We start from the raw sequence: 26,056 nt of genomic DNA on the forward strand, positions 1-26,056 counted from the left end.
ATGTACTCAGTCACATACTATCGGATTTATTTGCAGGTATTATACTCTGTCTGGCTTCATTATACTAAACCGCTCTTTCTTGCATTTGTGCACAATGTCTAACAGGAAGGGCAGTAAATCTGTGGACGCTCCTGCATCATGCAGAGTATGCACCAAGGATTTACCAGAGGGGGAAGCTGTGTATGATGGTCTATGTACCATGTGTCATACACTCTTCAGTCAGTCCGCAACTCCTGTATCCAATCAGGAGCTACTCTGGGCCACGTTCTCAAGCCTACTGGGTACTCTAGTGGAATGCCTAATGCCCCCTATGGGACCTCTTGTACCATTACAGCCTCAAACAGTCCCTATGGTTAATCCACCTTGGGCAGACAACGTGTCTAACCAGTTGCAGCAGTTGACTCATTGCTTCGTCAGACAAAAATCTACCTCCGGTCACTCCCGTGTCGCTGGGTCATCTAAGCAGACTGCTTCCTGCTCACAATCCACGAATATCTCAGATGTTTCATCTGAAGAGGAGGGGGAGCATACTGTCCTGTCAGACATTGAACCAGGCATTTCTGATGAGGATTCTACAATGCAAATTGACGTCCCTGCTCTAGTGGTTGCTATTAAGCAAATCCCACAAATCACTGATGATGAGGAACCCACTACTGTCACCAATACAACTGACAGGTTTAAACAGCAGAAGGTGGCTAAAAATCTATTACCCCATTCTGACCATTTGGTGGACATCAGGCATGAACCCTGGTCTAATCCAGGGAAGAAATTCCCTCTCTCTAAACAGGCCTTAGCTCGCTACCCACTCCCTGCAGAGTTATGTAACAAGTGGATAAATTCACCACTGGTGGATTCTCATGTCAACCGCCTAGTGGTGTCATCAACTCTGTCTGCCTGTCACTTCACTGAAGGAAATGACAGATAAGCGTGTGGAGGGATGCCTGAAATGTATTTACTCCCTGACAGGTGCTGACCCACTATTGCTGCCTCCTGGGCTGCTCAAGGTATTGAAACATGGGTTCAGGCATTAGAGGAAGAGCTGTCCGAGGAGATATCTGACAATGCAAGACAGTACCTGTCTCACATTACCACCACCGCCCAGAGCCGTAACTAGACTTTTTGGTGCCCTGTGCCAGAGAGAGGATTGGTGCCCTTCCCTCCCCTATTTTTCCAATAGTGACATAAGGCACATGCCTCGTGAGGAAGGGGCATGACAAGATTGATCCCAGAGAAAGCCCATGCTATGATGTCCCTTTCCACTATAATATATATATATATATATATATATATAATATATATATATATATATATATATATATATATATATATAGTAACAGAGTAGGCAGCACTCCAAATAAAGTTCAAATTAGCTTTGGTGCCCTCCTAGGTGTCCTGTGCTCAGAGACCCAAATGCACAGCATACAAGGCGGCACTCAATCAAATGATGAAGGGAGCAGGTAAGTGTGTTCAACGTTTCGAGATTTATTTCTCGTCGTCAGGATACTTGACGACGACATGTATCCTGACAACGAGAAATAAATCTTGAAACGTTAAACACACTTACCTGTACCTTTCATCATTTGATTGAGTGCAGCCTTGTATTTATTTATTTATTTATATTTATATATATATATATATATATATATATATATATAATATATATATATATATATATATATATATATATATATATATATATTTTAAACACACACACCTGCAAGAAAATGTATTTGGATACAAATCCCTTGTATAGAAAAGAGCTCGTTGTTATTCAGTTACAAAGCCCTACAATAACACATTTCAATATACTGCCATACCCAGGATTCAAACCTATAACCTGTTGAATTTCTAATCAAACACCCTAGTCATTGAGCTAGTTGATCCTGCATAAAAACTATGAACACTATATGAAGCTACTGGTACTTTGTAAAAAAATAATCAGCGTTACAATTTAGCAGATCTGTGTAGTGTGCAGCCACACATCAAATCCCTTGCATCCACACAATACGTAGATCTGCTCAGCTGCAGTGCTGATCATTTTTTCGCAAAGTACAAGGTAAGCTTCTCTAGCTTAGAATTATCTACCTTTCTATGTAAGGGCAGATAGCTCAATTAATAGATTGACTGCAATGCCACAGACAATGGGTTTGAATCAGGAGAAGCTGGGCTTCAAAAAGGGGGAAAGCTGCAAGTGAAAGTAATTAAAACAGATAACTGACAAGTGCCGCCAACAGCGCCCCATACCCTGCAGTGCTATGTGCGGTGCCCCCTCTGCACACACCTAGTTATGGCCCTGCCACCGCCTATTACATTCTGGAGGCATCCTCTGAGGCGGGTGTGTTGGTGGCCAAGGCGTCGACTATGTCTGTCCTGGCTCGACGTATTCTGTGGTTGAGGTCATGGCGGTACTCCCTTTTCTCTTACTTCCTAGAGGATGCTGGTGTCCACATTAGTACCATGGGATATAGACGGATCCACTAGGAGCCACTGGCACTTTAAGAGTTTAATAGTGTGGTCTGGCTTCTCCCTCTATACCCCTCCTACCAGACTCCATTTAGAAAATGTGCCCGGAGGAGCCGGTCACAGCTAGGGGAGCTCTACAGAGCGTCTTTAGTAAAAGTTTATTTTAAAGTTTATTATTTTACAGGGAGGCTGCTGGCAACAGCCTCCCTGCATCGTGGGACTAAGGGGTAGTAGTGTCCACCCTGCGGGGTTTGAGCCACTATCTCTGAGACAGGACACTGAGCTCCTGAGAGGAAAGAACGTTCCCCACCACAGGGGATCGCTCACCCGGGCAGCATGCTGCCACCTCCTTACAAAGCCAGACGATCAGTGGCGAGTGAGTCACCGGCCCCCCTAGCACGCGGGGAGCCAGTGTGAAGATGGTGACAACAGGGTATGGAGCGCAGTTCTAACTGCGCTCAGGGGCTTAGCGGTACATAGTGCGGCACTGACCTATAAAGCCGGTCGTGGTCCCGGGATCGCTGCCAGCATGACTCCTCGGGCCAGTATAATCTTCTGAAGAGCAGGAAGACCGCGCCATTAAGGGAGCAGAGCTTCTCCTCAGAGTGGACCCAGCAGTGTTCATCGCCATTTTCCTGCCTGCAGAAATGCTATCAGTGAAGAGCAACTCCAGCTATCTCTGATGGTACCAGGGGGTTGTAGAAGGGGGGAGGCTGTGTAAGACTGTGTAATCTGTTAAGGTGCAGTCAGCGCTGGTTGGGGTCTCCATATACCTTGTAAGCACTGTGTGTGGTTTGGCTCCAATCTCTGTGTCTCTCTGCCATTCTTGGGGGGAACTCTGTCTGCCCTTACCCTGTGTGTATGTGGGGTGTGTAGGGATTGCAAGCAACCATGTCTAGAGACTCTGTATCATATGCTGCAGAGGAGTTATCATCTCAAGAAGATCCCATTGCATGTAATCAGGATTGCACTGTTGTAGCGCAGATCCCGGCTAGGGAACAGGAGTGGTTAGCCTCTCTTAAGTGGGTTATTTCTAGAGATGTGCACTTGAAATTTTTCGGGTTTTGTGTTTTGGTTTTGGGTTCGGTTCCGCGGCCGTGTTTTGGGTTCGACCGCGTTTTGGCAAAACCTCACCGAATTGTTTTTGTCGGATTCGGGTGTGTTTTGGATTCGGGTGTTTTTTTCAAAAAACACTAAAAAACAGCTTAAATCATAGAATTTGGGGGTCATTTTGATCCCAAAGTATTATTAACCTCAAAAACCATAATTTCCACTCATTTTCAGTCTATTCTGAACACCTCACAATATTATTTTTAGTCCTAAAATTTGCACCTAGGTCGCTGGATGACTAAGCTAAGCGACCCAAGTGGCCGACACAAACACCTGGCCCATCTAGGAGTGGCACTGCAGTGTCACGCAGGATGTCCCTTCCAAAAAACACTCCCCAAACAGCACATGACGCAAAGAAAAAAAGAGGCGCAATGAGGTAGCTGTGTGAGTAAGATAAGCGACCCTAGTGGCCGACACAAACACCGGGCCCATCTAGGAGTGGCACTGCAGTGTCACGCAGGGTGGCCCTTCCAAAAAACACTCCCCAAACAGCACATGACGCAAAGAAAAAAAGAGGCGCAATGAGGTAGCTGTGTGAGTAAGATAAGCGACCCTAGTGGCCGACACAAACACCTGGCCCATCTAGGAGTGGCACTGCAGTGTCACGCAGGATGGCCCTTCCAAAAAACACTCCCCAAACAGCACATGACGCAAAGAAAAAAAGAGGTGCAATGAGGTAGCTGTGTGAGTAAGATAAGCGACCCTAGTGGCCGACACAAACACCGGGCCCATCTAGGAGTGGCACTGCAGTGTCACGCAGGATGGCCCTTCCAAAAAACACTCCCCAAACAGCACATGACGCAAAGAAAAAAAGAGGCGCAATGAGGTAGCTGTGCGAGTAAGATAAGCGACCCTAGTGGCCGACACAAACACCTGGCCCATCTAGGAGTGGCACTGCAGTGTCACGCAGGATGGCCCTTCCAAAAAACACTCCCCAAACAGCACATGACGCAAAGAAAAAAAGAGGCGCAATGAGGTAGCTGTGTGAGTAAGATAAGCGACCCTAGTGGCCGACACAAACACCGGGCCCATCTAGGAGTGGCACTGCAGTGTCACGCAGGATGGCCCTTCCAAAAAACACTCCCCAAACAGCACATGACGCAAAGAAAAAAAGAGGCGCAATGAGGTAGCTGTGTGAGTAAGATAAGCGACCCTAGTGGCCGACACAAACACCTGGCCCATCTAGGAGTGGCACTGCAGTGTCACGCAGGATGGCCCTTCCAAAAAACACTCCCCAAACAGCACATGACGCAAAGAAAAAAAGAGGCGCAATGAGGTAGCTGTGTGAGTAAGATAAGCGACCCTAGTGGCCGACACAAACACCGGGCCCATCTAGGAGTGGCACTGCAGTGTCACGCAGGATGGCCCTTCCAAAAAACACTCCCCAAACAGCACATGACGCAAAGAAAAATTAAAGAAAAAAGAGGTGCAAGATGGAATTGTCCTTGGGCCCTCCCACCCACCCTTATGTTGTATAAACAGGACATGCACACTTTAACCAACCCATCATTTCAGTGACAGGGTCTGCCACACGACTGTGACTGAAATGACGGGTTGGTTTGGACCCCCACCAAAAAAGAAGCAATTAATCTCTCCTTGCACAAACTGGCTCTACAGAGGCAAGATGTCCACCTCATCATCATTCTCCGATATATCACCGTGTACATCCCCCTCCTCACAGATTATCAATTCGTCCCCACTGGAATCCACCATCTCAGTTCCCTGTGTACTTTGTGGAGGCAATTACTGCTGGTCAATGTCTCCACGGAGGAATTGATTATAATTCATTTTAATGAACATCATCTTCTCCACATTTTCTGGATGTAACCTCGTACGCCGATTGCTGACAAGGTGAGCGGCGGCACTAAACACTCTTTCGGAGTACACACTTGTGGGAGGGCAACTTAGGTAGAATAAAGCCAGTTTGTGCAAGGGCCTCCAAATTGCCTCTTTTTCCTGCCAGTATAAGTACGGACTGTGTGACGTGCCTACTTGGATGCGGTCAATCATATAATCCTCCACCATTCTTTCAATGGTGAGAGAATCATATGCAGTGACAGTAGACGACATGTCCGTAATCGTTGTCAGGTCCTTCAGTCCGGACCAGATGTCAGCATCAGCAGTCGCTCCAGACTGCCCTACATCACCGCCAGCGGGTGGGCTCGGAATTCTGAGCCTTTTCCTCGCACCCCCAGTTGCGGGAGAATGTGAAGGAGGAGATGTTGACAGGTCGCGTTCCGCTTGACTTGACAATTTTCTCACCAGCAGGTCTTTCAACCCCAGCAGACTTGTGTCTGCCGGAACGAGAGATCCAAGGTAGGCTTTAAATCTAGGATCGAGCATGGTGGCCAAAATGTAGTGCTCTGATTTCAACAGATTGACCACCCGTGAATCCTTGTTAAGCGAATTAAGGGCTGCATCCACAAGTCCCACATGCCTAGCGGAATCGCTCCGTGTTAGCTCCTCCTTCAATGTCTCCAGCTTCTTCTGCAAAAGCCCGATGAGGGGAATGACCTGACTCAGGCTGGCAGTGTCTGAACTGACTTCACGTGTGGCAAATTCAAAGGGCATCAGAACCTTGCACAATGTTGAAATCATTCTCCACTGCGCTTGAGACAGGTGCATTCCACCTCCTATATCGTGCTCAATTGTATAGGCTTGAATGGCCTTTTGCTGCTCCTCCAACCTCTGAAGCATATAGAGGGTTGAATTCCACCTCGTTACCACTTCTTGCTTCAGATGATGGCAGGGCAGGTTCAGTAGTTTTTGGTGGTGCTCCAGTCTTCTGTACGTGGTGCCTGTACGCCGAAAGTGTCCCGCAATTCTTCTGGCCACCGACAGCATCTCTTGCACGCCCCTGTCGTTTTTTTAAAAATTCTGCACCACCAAATTCAAGGTATGTGCAAAACATGGGACGTGCTGGAATTTGCCCATATTTAATGCACACACAATATTGCTGGCGTTGTCCGATGCCACAAATCCACAGGAGAGTCCAATTGGGGTAAGCCATTCCGTGATGATCTTCCTCAGTTGCCGTAAGAGGTTTTCAGCTGTGTGCGTATTCGGGAAAGCGGTGATACAAAGCGTAGCCTGCCTAGGAAAGAGTTGGCGTTTGCGAGATGCTGCTACTGGTGCCGCCGCTGCTGTTCTTGCGGCGGAAGTCCATACATCTACCCAGTGGGCTGTCACAGTCATATAGTCCTGACCCTGCCCTGCTCCACTTGTCCACATGTCCGTGGTTAAGTGGACATTGGGTACAACTGCATTTTTTAGGACACTGGTGAGTCTTTTTCTGACGTCCGTGTACATTCTCGGTATCGCCTGCCTAGAGAAGTGGAACCTAGATGGTATTTGGTAACGGGGGCACACTACCTCAAGAAATTGTCTAGTTCCCTGTGAACTAACGGCGGATACCGGACGCACGTCTAACACCAACATGGTTGTCAAGGCCTCAGTTATCCGCTTTGCAGCAGGATGACTGCTGTGATATTTCATCTTCCTCGCAAAGGACTGTTGGACAGTCAATTGCTTACTGGAAGTAGTACAAGTGGTCTTCCGACTTCCCCTCTGGGATGACCATCGACTCCCAGCAGCAACAACAGCAGTGCCAGCAGCAGTAGGCGTTACACGCAAGGATGCATCAGAGGAATCCCAGGCAGGAGAGGACTCGTCAGAATTGCCAGTGACATGGCCTGCAGGACTATTGGCATTCCTGGGGAAGGAGGAAATTGACACTGAGGGAGTTGGTGGGGTGGTTTGCGTGAGCTTGGTTACAAGAGGAAGGGATTTACTGGTCAGTGGACTGCTTCCGCTGTCACCCAAAGTTTTTGAACTTGTCACTGACTTATTATGAATGCGCTGCAGGTGACGTATAAGGGAGGATGTTCCGAGGTGGTTAACGTCCTTACCCCTACTTATTACAGCTTGACAAAGGCAACACACGGCTTGACAAATTTTGTCCGCATTTCTGTTGAAATACTTCCACACCGAAGAGCTGATTTTTTTGGTATTTTCACCAGGCATGTCAATGGCCATATTCCTCCCACGGACAACAGGTGTCTCCCCGGGTGCCTGACTTAAACCACCTCACCATCAGAATCCTCCTGGTCAATTTCCTCCCCAGCGCCAGCAACACCCATATCCTCCTCATCCTGTTGTACTTCAACACTGACATCTTCAATCTGACTATCAGGAACTGGACTGCGGGTGCTCCTTCCAGCACTTGCAGGGGGCGTGCAAATGGTAGAAGGCGCATGCTCTTCACGTCCAGTGTTGGGAAGGTCAGGCATCGCAACCGACACAATTGGAGTCGGACTCTCCTTGTGGATTTGGGATTTCGAAGAACGCACAGTTCTTTGCGGTGCTACTGCTTTTGCCAGCTTGAGTCTTTTCATTTTTCTAGCGAGAGGCTGAGTGCTTCCATCCTCATGTGAAGCTGAACCACTAGCCATGAACATAGGCCAGGGCCTCAGCCGTTCCTTGCCACTCCGTGTGGTAAATGGCATATTGGCAAGTTTACGCTTCTCCTCCGACAATTTTATTTTAGGTTTTGGAGTCCTTTTTTTACTGATATTTGGTGTTTTGGATTTTACATGCTCTGTACTATGACATTGGGCATCGGCCTTGGCAGACGACGTTGCTGGCATTTCATCGTCTCGGCCATGACTAGTGGCAGCAGCTTCAGCACGAGGTGGAAGTGGATCTTGATCTTTCCCTAATTTTGGAACCTCAACATTTTTGTTCTCCATATTTTAATAGGCACAACTAAAAGGCACCTCAGGTAAACAATGGAGATGGATGGATACTAGTATACTTATGGATGGACTGCCGAGTGCCGACACAGAGGTAGCTACAGCCGTGGACTACCGTACTGTGTCTGCTGCTAATATAGACTGGATGATAATGAGATGAAATCAATATAATATCACTAGTACTGCAGCCGGACAGGTATGTATATTTATTATGTAATGACTGATGACGGACCTGCTGGACACTGTCAGCTCAGCAGCACCGCAGACTGCTACAGTAAGCTACTATAGTAGTATGTATAAAGAAGAAAGAAAAAATAAAAACACGGGTAGGTGGTATACAATTATGGATGGACTGCCGAGTGCCGACACAGAGGTAGCTACAGCCGTGGACTACCGTACTGTGTCTGCTGCTAATATAGACTGGATGATAATGAGATGAAATCAATATAATATCACTAGTACTGCAGCCGGACAGGTATGTATATTTATTATGTAATGACTGATGACGGACCTGCTGGACACTGTCAGCTCAGCAGCACCGCAGACTGCTACAGTAAGCTACTATAGTAGTATGTACAAAGAAGAAAGAAGAAGAAAAAACCACGGGTAGGTGGTATAGAATTATGGATGGACTGCCGAGTGCCGACACAGAGGTAGCTACAGCCGTGGACTACCGTACTGTGTCTGCTGCTAATATAGACTGGATGATAATGAGATGAAATCAATATAATATCACTAGTACTGCAGCCGGACAGGTATGTATATTTATTATGTAATGACTGATGACGGACCTGCAGGACACTGTCAGCTCAGCAGCACTGCAGACTGCTACAGTAAGCTACTATAGTAGTATGTACAAAGAAGAAAGAAAAAAAAAACACGGGTTGGTGGTATACAATTATGGATGGACTGCCGAGTGCCGACACAGAGGTAGCTACAGCCGTGGACTACCGTACTGTGTCTGCTGCTAATATAGACTGGATGATAATGAGATGAAATCAATATAATATCACTAGTACTGCAGCCGGACAGGTATGTATATTTATTATGTAATGACTGATGACGGACCTGCTGGACACTGTCAGCCCAGCAGCACCGCAGACTGCTACAGTAAGCTACTATAGTAGTATGTATAAAGAAGAAAGAAAAAAAAAACACGGGTAGGTGGTATACAATTATGGATGGACTGCCGAGTGCCGACACAGAGTTAGCTACAGCCGTGGACTACCGTACTGTGTCTGCTGCTAATATAGACTGGATGATAATGAGATGAAATCAATATAATATCACTAGTACTGCAGCCGGACAGGTATATATATTTATTATGTAATGACTGATGACGGACCTGCAGGACACTGTCAGCTCAGCAGCACCGCAGACTGCTACAGTAAGCTACTATAGTAGTATGTACAAAGAAGAAAGAAAAAAAAAACCACGGGTTGGTGGTATACAATTATGGATGGACTGCCGAGTGCCGACACAGAGGTAGCTACAGCCGTGGACTACCATACTGTGTCTGCTGCTAATATAGACTGGATGATAATGAGATGAAATCAATATAATATCACTAGTACTGCAGCCGGACAGGTGTGTATATTTATTATGTAATGACTGATGACGGACCTGCTGGACACTGTCAGCTCAGCAGCACCGCAGACTGCTACAGTAAGCTACTATAGTAGTATGTATAAAGAAGAAAGAAAAGAAAAAAAAACACGGGTAGGTGGTATACAATTATGGATGGACTGCCGAGTGCCGACACAGAGGTAGCTACAGCCGTGGACTAACGTACTGTGTCTGCTGCTAATATAGACTGGATGATAATGAGATGAAATCAATATATATGTATATATAATATCACTAGTACTGCAGCCAGACAGGTATATATATTTATTATGTAATGACTGATGACGGACCTGCTGGACACTGTCAGCTCAGCAGCACCGCAGACTGCTACAGTAAGCTACTATAGTAGTATGTATAAAGAAGAATGAAAAAAAAAACCACGGGTAGGTGGTATACAATATTATATATATATATTATATACAATTATATATATATATATATATATATATATATATATATATTAAACTGGTGGTGATTGATTATTAAACTGGTGGTCAGGTCACTGGTCACACTATCAGCAACTTGCAAGTAGTACTCCTAAGCAGACAATCACAAAATATATTATACTGGTGGTCAGTGTGGTCACAATGGCAGTGTGGCACTCTGGCAGCAAAAGTGTGCACTGTACGTTATATGTACTCCTGAGTCCTGCTCTCAGACTCTAACTGCTCCCCACTGTCAGTGTCTCCCCCACAAGTCAGATAATTAATACAGTCACACTATCTATATCACTTAGTAGTAGTAGTAGTACTCCTCCTAATAATGCTCCCCAAAATTACTACTACTGTGTCTCTCTCTACTGTCTCACTCTCTTCTCTAAACGGAGAGGACGCCAGCCACGTCCTCTCCCTATGAATCTCAATGCACGTGTGAAAATGGCGGCGACGCGCGGCTCCTTATATAGAATCCGAGTCTCGCGATAGAATCCGAGCCTCGCGAGAATCCGACAGCGGGATGATGACGTTCAGGCGCGCTCGGGTTAACCGAGCAAGGCGGGAAGATCCGAGTCGCTCGGCCCCGTGTAAAAAAACCTGAAGTTCGGGCGGGTTCGGATTCAGAGGAACCGAACCCGCTCATCTCTAGTTATTTCTCAGATTTCTGAGAGGGTTGCGCAGACTGAGAATTCAACTCTGTGTTTACAGTCTTCTGTGGCAGTATGGCCCGGTTTTGTTCCCCCGGACCCCCCCTGCAGTACACTCTCAAAAACGTGCTTTTGCCCAAATTACGCAGGATGACATGGATACCGATTCTGACATGGCAGTCGGTGATGGGGATGTCTTGAGGGGGCGGCATCACTTGCTAAGGGGGTGCAGTTGATGATTGAGGCCATGAGAGGTGTGTTAAATATTGCTGACACAACTCCTAAGCAGGTTGAGGAGGCTTACTTCACAGATAATAAGAAAGCCTCGCTAACCTTCCCTGCATCTAAAGAATTAAATGCTATATTTGAAAAATCCTGGGAAAACCCAGAGAAAAATTCCAGATCCCAAAAGGGTTCTGGTTTGCTTTTCCCTTCCCTGAGGAAGATAGGAAGAAATGGGAGAACCCGCCTATAGTTGACGCATATGTCTCCAGGCTATCAAATAAGGTGGTCTTACCTGTCATGGTATCTACCGTGTTGAAAGAATCAGCAGATCACAAGGTTGACATTATGCTGAAGTCCATTTACATGGTTTCAGGGGTGATACTGCGGCCTACTATTGCCTGTGCATAGTTTTCTAAAGCTATTGCAAAGTGGTCAGGCACACTATTGGAAGACTTGGCTATGATGGATAAAGGTGACATGGAATTGTTTTTACGTAACATACAGGATTCTGCAGGATTTATGGTAGAATCCATGAAGGATCTGGGTTCCATGACTGTGGAGATCTCCTCCATGTCCATCTCGGCTTGCAGGGGTCTCTGGCTGCACCAATGGTCTGCGGACGTGGAATCCAGGAGAAGTGTGGAGACCCTACGGCAACTGTGGGTAAGTCACCTTTTCTTCCCTCAGCTGCACCAGCTACGAAGAATCCTTTTTCTCCTAATACGTCACAATCCTTTCGGCCCACTAGGACAAGAAAGAACAAGCCCTCTAACACCTTCTATAGAGGAGGTCATGCTAAATCCAAAAGTCTGCTTCTGGTGCCTCAAAATCCTCAGCATGATGGCAGACCGCACAGCCTGGAGGTCGATCAGGTGGGAGCAAGACTACGGCATTTCAGCCATGTCTGGGTGTCATCCAGCCTGGATCCCTGGGTGAAGGATATCGTGTCCCAGGGGTACAGGCTGGGGTTTCAAACTCTTCCTCTTCACCGATACTTCAAATCAGGCTTGCCAGCGTTGCCTGCAGACAAAGCTATCCTACAGGAAGTTATCTGAAAGTTGGAAATGTCATTGTTCCAGTTCCACCTAATCAGCAAAACAAGGGTTACTATTCGAACCTTTTTGTGGTACCGAAGCCGGATGGTTCGGTCAGGCCAATTTTGAACTTGAAATCGTTAAACCCTACTTTAAGGGAGTTCAAATTCAAAATGGAGTCTCTGAGGGCGGTGATATCAGGTCTGGAGGAGGGGGAGTTTCTGGTGTCCCTGGACATCAAGGATGCGTACCTCCACATTCCCATTTGGTCGCCGCATCAGGCTTATCTCAGGTTTGCACTGTTAGAAGATAACCATCAGTTTCAAGCACTGCAATTCTGTCTCTCCACCAAGAGTCTTCACCAAGTTGATGGCAAGCAGGGGGTGAACATAATTCCATACCTAGATGACCTGCTGATCAAGGCATCGTCCAATGAGAAGTTGTTAAGGGGGGTGATTCCGAGTTGTTTGCTCGCTAGCTGCTTTTAGCAGCATTGCACACGCTAAGCTGACGCCTACTGGGAGTGTATATTAACTTAACAGAATTGCGAACGAAAGATTAGCAGAATTGTGAAAGGAAATTTCTTAGCAGTTTCTGAGTAGCTTGAGACTTACTCCTACACTGCGATCAGTTCAGTCAGTTTCGTTCCTGGTTTGACGTCACAAACACACCCAGCATTCACCCAGACGCTCCCCCGTTTCTTCAGACACTCCCGCGTTTTTCCCAGAAACGCCAGCGTTTTTCCGCACACTCCCATAAAACGTCCAGTTTCCGCCCAGAAACACCCCCTTCCTGTCAATCACACGCCGATCACCAGAACGATGAAAAAGCTTTGTTATGCCGTGAGTAAAATATCTAACTTTTGTGTAAAATAACTAAGCACATGCGCTCTGCGAACCTTGCGCATGCGCAGTAAGTGACTAATCGCAGTATAGCGAAAATCGGCAACGAGCGAACAACTCAGAATGACACCCCAGGTCCATTGCTCTCACAATGCATCAGCTCAAGGAGCACGGTTGGATCCTGAACCTTCCAAAGTCCCATCTGGAGCCAACAAGGAGGCTGTCAAGTGGTCAAGTGTAAAATGGTCTTCTTCAAGCAGCACACCTTCTGCAGGATCAGGCTGTTCAGGTGCAGTCGGACAATGTGACCACAGTGGCCTACATAAACCGACAAAGCGGAACGAAGAGCAGAACGGCAATGTCAGAGGTGACAAAAATCCTCCTCTGGACAGAAAGGCATGCCGTGGCGATGTCAGCAATCTTCATTCTGGGAGTGGACAACTGGGAAGCGGACTTTTTCAGCAGACACGATCTCCATCCAAGAGAATGGGGCCTCCACCCGGAGGTGTTCGAGGAGGTAACCAGTTGATGGGGTGTACCTCACGTAGACATGATGGCCTCCCGCCTCAATAGGAAGCTTCGGAGGTACTGTTCCAGGCCAAGAGACCCATAGGCAGTGGCGGTGGGCGCACTGGTGACACCGTGGGTGTTCAAGTCAGTGTATGTGTTCCCTCCACTTCCTATCATTCCAAGAATCCTAATGCTTGTAAAAAGAACAAGGGTTCAGACGATCCTCATTGCTCCCTACCTGCCAAGAAGAGCTTGGTACGCGGATCTGCTGGATCTACTATTGGAAGATCCAAGGCCTCTACCTCTTCGGGAGGATCTTCTGCAACAGGGGCCGTTTGCTTATCAAGACTTACCGTGGCTGCGTTTGATGGCATAGCGGTTGAGCGCCAGATTTTAGCTCGGAAGGGTATTCCAAGCACAGTTATTCCTACCCTGATACAGGCTAGGAAGGGAGTAATGTCTAAACATTGCTATCGAATTTGGATAAAGTATGTGTCTTGGTGTGATTCCAAGAAGTTTCCTGCGGTGGATTTTCAACTTGGACGGTTTCTCCTATTCCTGCAGGCAGGTGTGGATATGGACCTGAGACGGGGCTCCCTCAAGGTCCAGATTTCGGCTTTATCCATTTTCTTTCAGAAACAATTGGCTGCCTTCCCTGAGGTTCATTCAGACTTTTTTGTAAGGGGTTCTGCACATCCAGCCTCCCTTTGTGGCGCCGACGGCACCCTGGGATCTTGACGTGGTGTTGCATTTCCTGCAATCAGATTGGTTTGAGCCTTTACAGAAGGCTAAGGTCAAGTTTCTCACATGGAAGACTGTCAAATTGTTGGCCTTGGCTTCTGCACGACGTGTGTCTGAGTTGGGGGCTTTGTCCTGTAAAAGTCTCTATTTGGTCTTCCATGAAGATAGGGCGGAACTCAGGATGCATCAACAGTTCCTTCCAAAAGTTGTCAGCTTTTCATATCAACCAGCCTATTGTGGTGCCAGTGGCTAATGACCCCTCAATTGCGTCAAAGTCCTTGGAGGTTGTGAGGGCTTTGAAGATCTATGTGAAGAGGACTGCTCGTCACAGAAAATTGGACTCTCTGTTTGTCCTGTATGATCCCAAGAAAATTGGGTGTCCTGCTTCTAGGCAGACGATTTCTCGCTGGATCAGGTTCACTATCCAGCATGCATATTCTACAGCAGGAATTGCCGTGTCCAAAATCTGTTAGGGCCCACTCTACTCATAAAGTGGGTTCTTCCTGGGTGGCTGCTCAAGGTGTCTTAGCTTTGCCGAGCGGCTACTTGGTCTAGGTCGAACACGTTTGCTAAGTTTTACAAGTTCGATACTTTGGCCTCTCAGGACCTCAAGTTTGGTCAATCAGGTCTGCAGTTGCCTGCTCACTCTCCCTCCCGTTCTGGGAACTTTGGTACATCCCCATGGTACTAATGTGGACCCCAGCATCCTCTATGATGTAAGAGAAAATAGGATTTTAATTACCTACTGGTAAATCCTTTTCTCGTAGTCCGTAGAGGATGCTGGGTGCCTGCCCAGCACTTTGTTATCCTGCAGTGGTTCTTTGGTTGAGTACTGCCTTGTTCTTAGGTAAATTCTAAGTTTCTTTACTGATTTCAGTACTGTTTCAGCTGTTGCTGAGTTTTCTGGCTTGTTAGCCTGGTTTGCCTTGTTTGTTTGACCTGGTATGTATCTCGCCACTATCTGTGTATTTCCTTCTCTAGAAGTATATTGTCTCCTCAGGCACAGTTTCTAAACTGAGTCTGGTAGGAGGGGCATAGATGGAGGAGCCAGCCCACACCATTAAACTCTTAAAGTGCCAGTGGCTCCTAGTGGACTCGTCTATACCCCATGGTACTAATGTGGACCCCAGCATCCTCTATGGACTACGAGAAAAGGATTTACCGGTAGGTAATTAAAATCCTATTTTAATGGAGACATATTGTTTGGGGAAGACCAAAATAAAAATGTGTCTGAACTGGTGGCTGCCAAGATTGCCTTTCTCCCAAATACTAATCCTTCCGCACAGAAGGCAAAAAATACCACTTTTTATTCCTTTCAACCTCAAAAGATCTGGCCTGAGACAATCTCTTGCTCCCAAAACCACTAAGCCCAAGACAAAGCAGTCCTGGGGGGCCCGTCAGCCTGCTTCTAAACAAGACAAGCCTGCCACTTGATGGGGCAGACCTCCCCGTGGGGGACCCCAGGGTGGGAAGCCGACTTCTGCAGTTCAACCAGGTCTGGTTGAAGACCACTTCAGACGCATGGGTGCAAGAAGTGGTCTCTCACGGGTACGCACTCTCTTTCATGAGACGTCCCCTTTGCCATGGATATGCCACGGTCATGGATATGGGTCGTTGGGTCGACCCAACTTACGTCGACAGTCATTAGGTCGACTACTGAAGGTGGACATGGTCATTAGGTCGACAGGTATTAGGTCGACTTTGTCATTTGGTCGACATGTACTAGGTCGTCAGATGAAAAGGTCGACATGAATTTTTGGACCTTTTTTGGTGTCATTTTCTTCGTAAAGTGACGAGGAACCTCAATTAGTGCACTGTGTTGCATGACTTGCTTCACTCACCGTCCTTTGGGCAAGGTGCCTCACTCCATTACCTCTGCGCTCGGCACAGGTTACCGTTCCCAATTGTAGTCCACATGGATCGTAAAGTATGAAAAAGTCCAAAAAGTAAAAAAAAATGTGAAAGACTCATGTCGACCTTTTGACCTGTCAACCTAGGACATGTCGACGTAATGACCATGTCAACCTATTGTCCCTGTCGACCTAATGCATGTAGACCTTCAGTGGTTGACCTAATGACTGTCAACCTAAGTTGTGTCGGCCTAACGACCGTATCCCATGGTCATCCCTTTCGGATCCACTAAAGGCGCAAGTTCTGCAGCAGGTTGTGAGTTCTCACCTGGATACATGGATACAGTAGTGGTAGTGCTGGAACTTCTGTCCTAAAGGGGCAGTGGTTACTACTCGACCATTTTTATAGTCCCCAAACCCGATGGGTCCTTCCGGCCTATAATCGACCTCAAATCACTAAGCAAGTTGGTGAGAGTGACCTAGTTCCGTATGGAGATGCTGCGCTCAATTGTACCGGCGATGGAATCTGGAGACTATATGGTATCCCTGTATATTCGGGATGTGTACCTGCATATACCTATTGCCAAGTGACATCAGCAGTATCTATGGTTTGTTATTAGCAACCTATACTATCTGTTCCAGGCACTGCCATTTGACCTGGATACAGCTCCTCGGATCTTTATCAAGGTCATGGCTGTAATGATGGCACATCTCCGTCGCCAGGGAGTCAGAATCCTGCAGTATCTGGATGACTTGATGATCCAGGCAAACTCCCACGATGTCCTTTTCAGTCATCTACAACTGATGGTAAGATTCCTACAAGCCCACGGGTGGCTCATTACTTAAAAGAAACCCACGCTGGTCCCAGCTTAGAGCAGGGTGCACCTGGGGGCACTCCTGGACACACACAGTCAATGTCTGTTCCTGTCTTTGGAGAAAGCTCTGAAGCTTCAGGACAGGATAAGATGCTTCTTTTGTCACTCCAAAGTGTTGATGCACTTGATGATGCAAGTACTTGGCCTGATGGAGTTGGCATTCAACATGGTAGAGTACACTCAATTTCAATCCCACCCTCTGCAGAGGTAATATCTTTCCAAGTGGAATGGCCTGCCTCATTGGATCAATTCTCATATGATTACTTTGACTCCAGGGGTTCATCAATCGCTGACCTGGTGGCTACAGGACCAGCAAATGAGCAAGGGCCATCCCTTCTGGATCCCCAACTGGGTCCTGCTGATGATGGATGCCAGTCTGTGGGGATGGGGTGCGGTGTTGGAGCAACACTCTTTCCAGGGTCGTTGGACCAAGGAGGAGTCTATCCTCCCAATAAACATTCTGGAGCTGTGGGCAGTGTTAAATACATTACCTCTCACCCGGCGTCTGGTACAGAACAGGCCTGTTCAAGTACAGTCAGACAATGTTGAAAGTGTCATAAATCTTTCGATGGGCGGAACGCCATCTGCCAGCAATATAGGCAGTGTTCATTCTGGGTGTCCTAAACTGGGAAGCCGACTTCCTCAGTTGTTCAGACGTGCACGCCGGAGAGTGGAGTCTTCATCCAGAAGTCTTTCAACTCCTACTGGACACATGGGGCCTACCAGATGTAGACCTGATGGCGTCACAAAGTTCTTGTCTTCGGATCAAGGATCAGGGATCCACAAGCAGTGTTCGTGGACGTACTAGCCATTCCATGGAACTTTCGGCTGCCTTACATGTTCCCTCCCGTGTCACTCCTGCCCAGGGTCCTGCGGAAGATCCAGCAAGAAGGAGGAATACTGCTGCTTTTTGCCTCGGCGTGACCCAGACGGGATTTGTTCTCAGACCTGCAGGGTCTATCAACAGAGCGTCCTGTTTTACTTCCTCAATGACCAGACCTCCTTGTACAGGGCCCTTGTCTCTATCCAGACCTGGCCAGACTAGTTTTGATGGCATGGCTCTTGAAGCATCATTGCTAAGGGCCAAAGGATTGTCTGAGTCGGCCATCCAAACTATGTTGAAAGCCCGCAAACTGGCATCTGCACGGATCTATTACAGGGTCTGGAATTCTTACTTCACCTGGTGTGCTGATAAGAACTATGATGTGTACAGATCCAAAACATCCAGAATCCTGGCTATCCTGCCACAAGTCCTGGACTTAGGCCTTTGTCTGGCCTCCTTCAAGGTTCACATATCTGCCTTGTCAGTGTAGTTTCAGAGAAAAATTGCATCTCTACCTGACGTTCATACATTTACTCAAGGTTTTTTAAGGATTCAGCCTCCCTATGTCCCTCTGGTGGCTCCATGGGATCTGTCTGTTGTCCTGAATGCCTTGCAAGAGTCTCCATTTGAACTTCTTGAGTCAGTAGACCTTACATGGCTCACAGTCGGAGTCTTATTTCTGTTGGCTATTGCCTCTGCTTGAATGGTGTCAGACCTAGGCGCTTTGTCCTGTCATCAACCCTTTCTAATATTACTTTATGACCTGGCAATTCTTAGAACTTGCCCATGTTATTTACCTAAGGTGGTGTCATTTTTTCACCTTAACCAAGAGATTGTTGTCCCGGACTTTATCTCTTTGGATTTGTCCCCCAAAGAGCAGTCTTTGGATATTGTAAGGGCTTTCTGTATATATGTGGAAAGGACTGTCTCTATCAAGAGGTCAAAAACCCTTTTTGTACTATTTGGTTTTCATAAACTTGGCTGGCCTTTGAATAAGCAGACCTTGGCCAGATGGATTTGAATGGTTGATTGCACAAGCTTATGCACAGGCTGGTCTCTCAGCTCATTCTGCTATTACTTCCCATTCTACTCGGTCTGTAGGACCTTCTTGGGCGGCCTGCCATGGTGCGTCTGCAGAACAATTGTGCAAGGTGGCTACGTGGTTCTCTGTGAACACCTTTATTAGGTTCTATGCCTTTGATACTTCAGCATCCCAGTATGTTTCCTTTGGACGCCGGGTTCTCATACCCACTAAGGCACATCCCCTCCCTTGAGGAACTGCTTTAGGACATCCATGACGTATTCCTGTGGAACACAGTGTACCCCACTGCAGAAAAGGAGAGTTATGGTAGACTTACCATGGCTAACTCTCTTTCTGCAAGGTACACTGGGTTCCACAGGGTGCCCACCCTGATGCACCTAGCTTCTTTGGGTTTGTATGGCATTAGACGCTGGTCCCTTCTTTTGTCGTGAAAATGTGGTTCTATGTGACTAACATCTGCCTTCTCTCACCTACATTGGACTGGTTAACAAAACTGAGCTCACAGTATCTGGAGGCAGGGTTACAGAGGAGGCCCTAATGCATCCTGGGACAGCCTAAAGCTTTATCCTGTTGGTGCCTCTGGATCAAGATCCACTCTACACCCCAATGTTTTCCTGTGGAAGCCAGTGTACCTCGCAAATAGAGAGTTAACAATGGTAAGTTTACCATAACTCCCCTTTTCCTATTTATCCTTTAAAAAGATGGTGTCTCAGGTGACAATGAATCCTGATTCCTCTGCACACATCACACTGAGCTGAGAGACTGTGAGATGGTCACATTACCCCCATTTCCATGGTGTGTGCAGGGAATGGTGACATCCTGGTGCATCAGCTGACAGTAGGTGTGACAGGATTGGTAGCATGTGTTACCCATCTATAGTCAGTGCAGGGGGTGAGTAATGTATGATCTGCACATTCTGAGGTCAGAGGATGAGGATTATACAATTTTCAAAGAAACCTTTATAACCCATGTGTGTATTATAGTAAGTATTGGTACCTGCTGCCGGAGGGTAGAGGTCTCTGTGCTGCACATCTGACTGGAAATGGGGATAAAGCAATTTTACAACATAAATATAAAAACAATAATCAGTGACTTGGTGCTATTTGTTATTGTATAGAAATATACATCATGTTCCTTATACAATATAATATTTCTACCATTAATGTAGGGTTACGTCTGTAACTTTAATGCTTTGACACTACTTTATTTCAGGACAGCTGAGAAGGATTCCCACTAACAGTAATAGAAGACATTGTGGAAAGGGACATTGTTCTCTGATCAAGACAACTACAGACGCCATTTCTTCTTACACCTCTGGGGGATTCACAGAAGCTATTCTCATTATCTGGACAGAAAAACATTAAACCACTAATTTGTTTCTCCTCCAATACATGATGAGCCTCACAGGAGAGAAACCACATCTGTGTTCTGAGTGTGACAGAAGCTTTACATGTAAATCACAGCTTCTCATACATCAGAGGAGTCACACAGGAGAAAAACCATATCTGTGCTCTGAGTGTGACAAAAGCTTTACATGTAAATCACAGCTTCATATACATCAGAGGAGTCACACAGGAGAGAAACCGTATCAGTGCTCTGAATGCAGCAAGTATTTTACTTGGAATTCAAATTTTTTTAGACATCAGAGGAGTCACACAGGAGAGCAACCATTTAAATGTTCTGAATGTAGCAAGTGTTTTTCCCAGAAGTCAAATCTTGTTATGCATCAGAGGAGTCACACCGGGGAGAAACCATTTAAATGTTCTGAATGCAGCAAGTGTTTTCCCCTTAAGGTAAAGCTTGTTAGACATCAGAGAAGTCACACAGGAGAGAAACCATTTAAGTGTTCTGAATGCAGCAAGTGTTTTTCCTGTAAGGGAAATCTTGTTGTACACCAGAGGAGTCACACAGGAGAGAAACCATTTAAATGTTCTGAATGCAGCAAATGTTTTTCCCTTAAGGCAGAGCTTGTTAGACATCAGAGGCGTCACACGGGAGAGAAACCATTTAAATGTTCTGAATGCAGCAAGTGTTTTTCCCTTAAGGCAGATCTTGTTATACATCAGAGAAGTCACACAGGAGAGAAACCATTTAAGTGTTCTGAATGCAGCAAGTGTTTTTCCTGTAAGGGAAATCTTGTTGTACACCAGAGGAGTCACACAGGAGAGAAACCATTTAAGTGTTCTGAATGCAGCAAGTGTTTTTCCCGTAAGGGAGTTCTTGTTGTACACCAGAGGAGTCACACAGGAGAGAAACCATTTAAGTGTTCTGAATGCAGCAGGTGTTTTACTAACAAGAAAACACTTGTTGATCACATGTGGAGTCACTCTGAGGGCCTGAATGCAGCAAGTGTGCAATAAGTAAGGGAACTTGTAGCACTACAATATGCAATCAAGGGAGCAAATTTTTATTTTCTGATTGTGGCAAGTTTTATATAAGAAGAAGGAACGGTAACTGTGTCAGGCGCTATAGATAAATTTAATTTTCACCTGGATATATAGTCCAGTACTAATTAATAAATTAATAAAAGGCTGCCTTCACACTATGAACCTGGAAGTCCACCAAAATATGGAAAATCAATAAATATGTATAGGGAAGGTGCACAAGAATATTAAAAAACAGCTGCTGACTTGATACAATTAGATCACAATTTATTAAAATTTTAAACACATTTAATCAACATTTAAAACACAGATTAGTATATAACACATGCACAGCAGGAAAACACAGCTGTTAATATGGCTTTCTCATGCAAGAATTATTGTTGAGATCAGTTTTCTTTTAGCTGGGTTAGTTATTATGCATCCAAAATAAATGCTGAGTTAGTTTTTATGCATGTAAATAACTATATACATTTTTTAGATATTGCACTTCTGTCCAGGGATGATACTATAGAAACAGCTACTTTTTTTAAGCCTGTGGAAGCAAACATTTTTTTTAAAATATGACAGTAGTCATTTACAGGTATGTCATTTATTTAATAAGCTGCACATGTGGAAAACAATATGTGGGGAGGACGGTTAGGAGTCTCAACACTAGGTTTTTAGAACATAGACGAAATGTCCTTAAGAAGAATCTCCACCATAGTGTGTCGAGACACGTAACCCATCAACATGATGGTAACGTGGACTCACTGAAGGTGCAGGGTATTGAATCTGTGGCCCCCACCCCTAGGGGGGGCGACAGATTCAATAAATTGTGCACAAGAGAGGCATTTTGGATTTTCAATCTGGGCACTTTGGTACCCGAAGGTCTAAACGAGAATATGGAGATCAATAATATTAGATGAAATCCAAGTGCTAGTAGGATCGTTTTTCAGCTTTCCCGTTCCTTACACCTCTCTATCTTTACCTTTTTCCTTTTTTCATTTTTCTTGATATTATATATCTGTACACACGTGATAAACAGTGATAATAATGATATCCTCACAGAGTATAGATCCTCTATATTTGTTGAGTTGCTGATTTTTATTGCACTTTGAAAAGCATAGCACATTTAGAAGTACAGTTTGTAATGAGGTTTATTAATATTATTGACTGCGGTCTCTCTTGAAGTGTCTTCACAATGTATTTAATATATTTTCTGTATCCTAGCCAGAATTATGCACTCGCTGTATAGTATGGGAGTGCGTAACTGACGAATATAAACAATAACAACAATATTGAAAGAGATAAAAACATATTTGAAATCAATATTATATGTGGGGGGATTGAACTCGGGACCCTGTGGGTATTAATACGGGGCATTAGACCACTAGGCTAGAATAGATGCCGTATAATCAATATGGATTTTTTGCAGACTTGTTGCTGTTGTTTGCAATTAGTGAGTGCGTGCCATCACCTCTGTTCTCCAATTACTAGAGATAGAAATGTATTCTATTGTTTTAAAAAAAGTAATTTTTAAGTTTACGAATATATAGACATATATTAAATCCACCTTTTTGTCATTATATTGTAAGATTATGATAACTTATGGGTCGTTATGTGATTGAATTTTAATTTTGCACATGTGAGATTAATTCAGGTGTGACAATTAAATAGCATCATTATGATTGGTCCCCTGACATTTAAATAGCATGCAAGACAGCCCCATGTCATCCTCTGATGAAACCGCACATTCACATTGGCGGAGAAACGCGTAAGGACCGGGGCTTACTTCACATTGGTGTCCTTCCTGCTACTAGCGGCTTATGGTCAAGTAATACTTTTCGGTGTTGTATCCGTTTGCATGCTGATCGGCTTCAGAGACTCTCCGGTGCACCTCGCTAAAGGTGCTCTCCCCGCAACTGTGACTGAGACCTACAACGGGGGCCGTCCACGGATAATTAAAGGATATACTCCTGGCTGTGAGTATAAAGTGGACATTTTTGCAAGTATGGCCTATTAGCACAGTGAGAGTGGATGGAAAAGGTCATTTTGACACAGATACCGGAGCATAAGCATTTAAAGGTCTTGGCCGTTCAGCGGCAGTAATTAACGGAGTGGAAAGCCTGCTGTTATCAGATATACAAGGAGATCTCTATTAACAAGTGGAAAATACCTACAGCTGAATTCAAACAGCAAGCATCAAAAATTGTTCTTAAATTGGACGGTATACCGTTCTGGACTTTTTAATTGCTAATAAGGTTATACCAAGTGCTATTAATCTGGACATAAAACTAGTGTCCAGGTATCCGCTGCAGCAGGGGGAATTTTTTATTGATTTTTTATTGATTGTTATTATTTTGTACATCTGTTTACTTTATTTACTATTATTTATTTTTAATACATATGCAATAAATTTGAGCTATAAAGCTATATGCGCTCTCTGATAATTAATTATTATCCTTTGTACTATTTTTCTGTGTGGATAGGTCAGTACTGTCCAGTTGAGAGCTGCTTAGTTCAACACATATGAACCATATTATATAAACTAGGTGGTCGTGACGCGCTGGAATAATTTGTTTCTTGTTTAGGTATGGAAAAAGAATATCCCCAAAAGCCAATTTTACAGTATTAAAAGGAATTGTTCCAGGCAAGAGGTTTATCAAGAACAGGTTAAGAAAGTTTATCGGGCTTTTGAAGAACAGGGATACCCAGCACATATTTTGGATAATGCACTGGAAGCTACCAATAAGAAAGAAAGAAATCTGCTATTGAATAAAATCCTAAAAATACTGAATAATCAGTTGAATTATACTTTGGCTTCTATAACACAATATAATACACATGCTTCAGATATTAAACGGATAATTCTTAAAAATTCTTCCATTCTTAAAATTGACCCTCTATTGAATCCTACATCCACCACTAATATAAAGGTGATTTATAGAAATCTGATACATTACAACGTAAGCTTGCCCCCAGTATGTTTAAACATAAAAAACCTAAAACATGTGATAATACGAAGAATATACATGATCCTTCTGAATGGTTAAGAGAGAAACCTAAAGGATTTTACAAATGCATGAGAAGTAGATGTCTTACATGCAATAATTTAGTATCAAGAACAAAGAATTTCCAGTCCACTAATACAGGAGAGAGTTTCTCCATTAATGAGTTTGTGAATTGTGAATCTTCATATGTTGTGTATCTCATAGAGTGTGGTTGCGGCCGACAGTATGTGGGACGCACCATTGGGAAATTTAAAGCACGCTTTTTAGAGCACAGAAGAAATATTTTAAAGTACAGTTCTCTTCACAGTCTATCCAGACACACAACTCAATGTGGACAAGGGAAACTAACAGATATTAGAACTTGTATTCTTGAGCAGATCAAGTCAACAGAAAGAGGAGGAGACCATTTTAATTTGCTCCGTAAGAGAGAAGCATACTGGATTTTTAGGTTGAAGACTTTAGAACCATTCGTGCTTAATGAAAGTATTGAATGATATAATTTTTAAGACAATTGTTTGAACAAGTGTTCTAATAAAAAAATTTAACTTTTTTTGACTATTTGATTATACATATATGTATTTTTTTATATTTTTTTGTATTTTTTATTTTTTAATCATTGAGTCCCAAAAATGTACTTGAATTTGTTTCTCCTTGCTTATGGAACATTAGTATTATGTAACATCCTGGATCGGTAATTATTCATAAGTGTGCAGACAAATGGGGTCCAGTTGTGTGGTTTCTTTTATATATATATATATATATATATATATACACAAATGGACACCATTGAGTGTTAATCTGCATATGGAATGATATCGGCGTTATATATTGATTCAATTTCTCTGATTTTTCTAAATAATACTTCTGAGATATAGTCTCTTCTTAATTAATTGTCAGAGTCAATTAATGTTCTAATTTATATATAGAGTCCATAATATATATATATATATATATATATATATATATATATAGATAGATAGATAGATAGATAGATAGATAGATATATGGACCTATATGTGTATGATGTATGTGTATAAATATTGAAATATTATTGATTCTGGATTTATTGATAGATGGATCTGGTCCGTTGGCTTTCATTTTCTAGGATAGGCATTTCTCTTTAGTATATTTAGCATATTCATTAATTATTTTTTAAACATTATTAATAATGTTATTATCATTTGTACTATCTATAGATATATATCATGTATTTAAATCTCCGTTAATATAATTAATTGATAGGCTGCGGTCTTAACAAAACAGGAGACAAACACATGTATCATATGCTGCTGATAGTGATTTACTGTCTAGATCGTAATGGGTTAAATGAATTAACCAATCACAAGCACTCAATGGCTTTCTCTTGCATGAGAAAGCCATATTAACGCCTGTGTTTTCCTGCTGTGAATGTGTTATATACTAATCTTTGTTTTAAATGTTCATTAAATGTGTTTAAATTTTTTATAAATTGGGATCTAATTGTATCAAGTCAGCAGCTGCTTTTGAATATTCTTGTGCGCCTTCATTATACATATTTATTTAGAGTTTTATATAAATTATTTTTAATAAAGACAGGAGAGGTCTGACAAGTGGACTTAAGCTGGGAACACACTGAGTTGAATTGAGGCGCTGTTACATGCTAATCAGCTACAAGGGCCACATATATCAGATTTATTTAGATATAGGGAAGTAGCTTTTTTTTTTTTTTT

The 26,056-nt window shown here is 44.2% G+C and overlaps 1 protein-coding gene across 2 annotated transcripts in view; it reads left to right on the forward strand.

Annotated features, from left to right (window-relative positions):
- LOC134936111 (gastrula zinc finger protein XlCGF17.1-like) overlaps positions 1–24,849 on the forward strand; it is a 150,348-nt gene extending 125,499 nt beyond the window's left edge. Inside the window, exons 3-4 of one of the 2 annotated variants that reach the window (XR_010180454.1) lie at positions 20,186–21,937; positions 23,928–24,849. Coding sequence is in view for 1 of the 2 variants with exons in the window: in XM_063931023.1 (XP_063787093.1) it covers positions 20,365–21,333 (969 nt within the window). In the remaining variant the exon portion in view is untranslated. Of the gene's footprint in view, positions 1–20,185; positions 23,770–23,927 lie in introns of those variants that run through there. The other variant, XM_063931023.1, reaches the window with a different exon arrangement.
- The last annotated feature ends 1,207 nt before the right edge of the window (positions 24,850–26,056 follow it).

This window comes from Pseudophryne corroboree, chromosome 6 (genome assembly GCF_028390025.1).
Source record: "Pseudophryne corroboree isolate aPseCor3 chromosome 6, aPseCor3.hap2, whole genome shotgun sequence".
In the NCBI taxonomy this organism is placed as follows: domain Eukaryota; kingdom Metazoa; phylum Chordata; class Amphibia; order Anura; family Myobatrachidae; genus Pseudophryne; species Pseudophryne corroboree.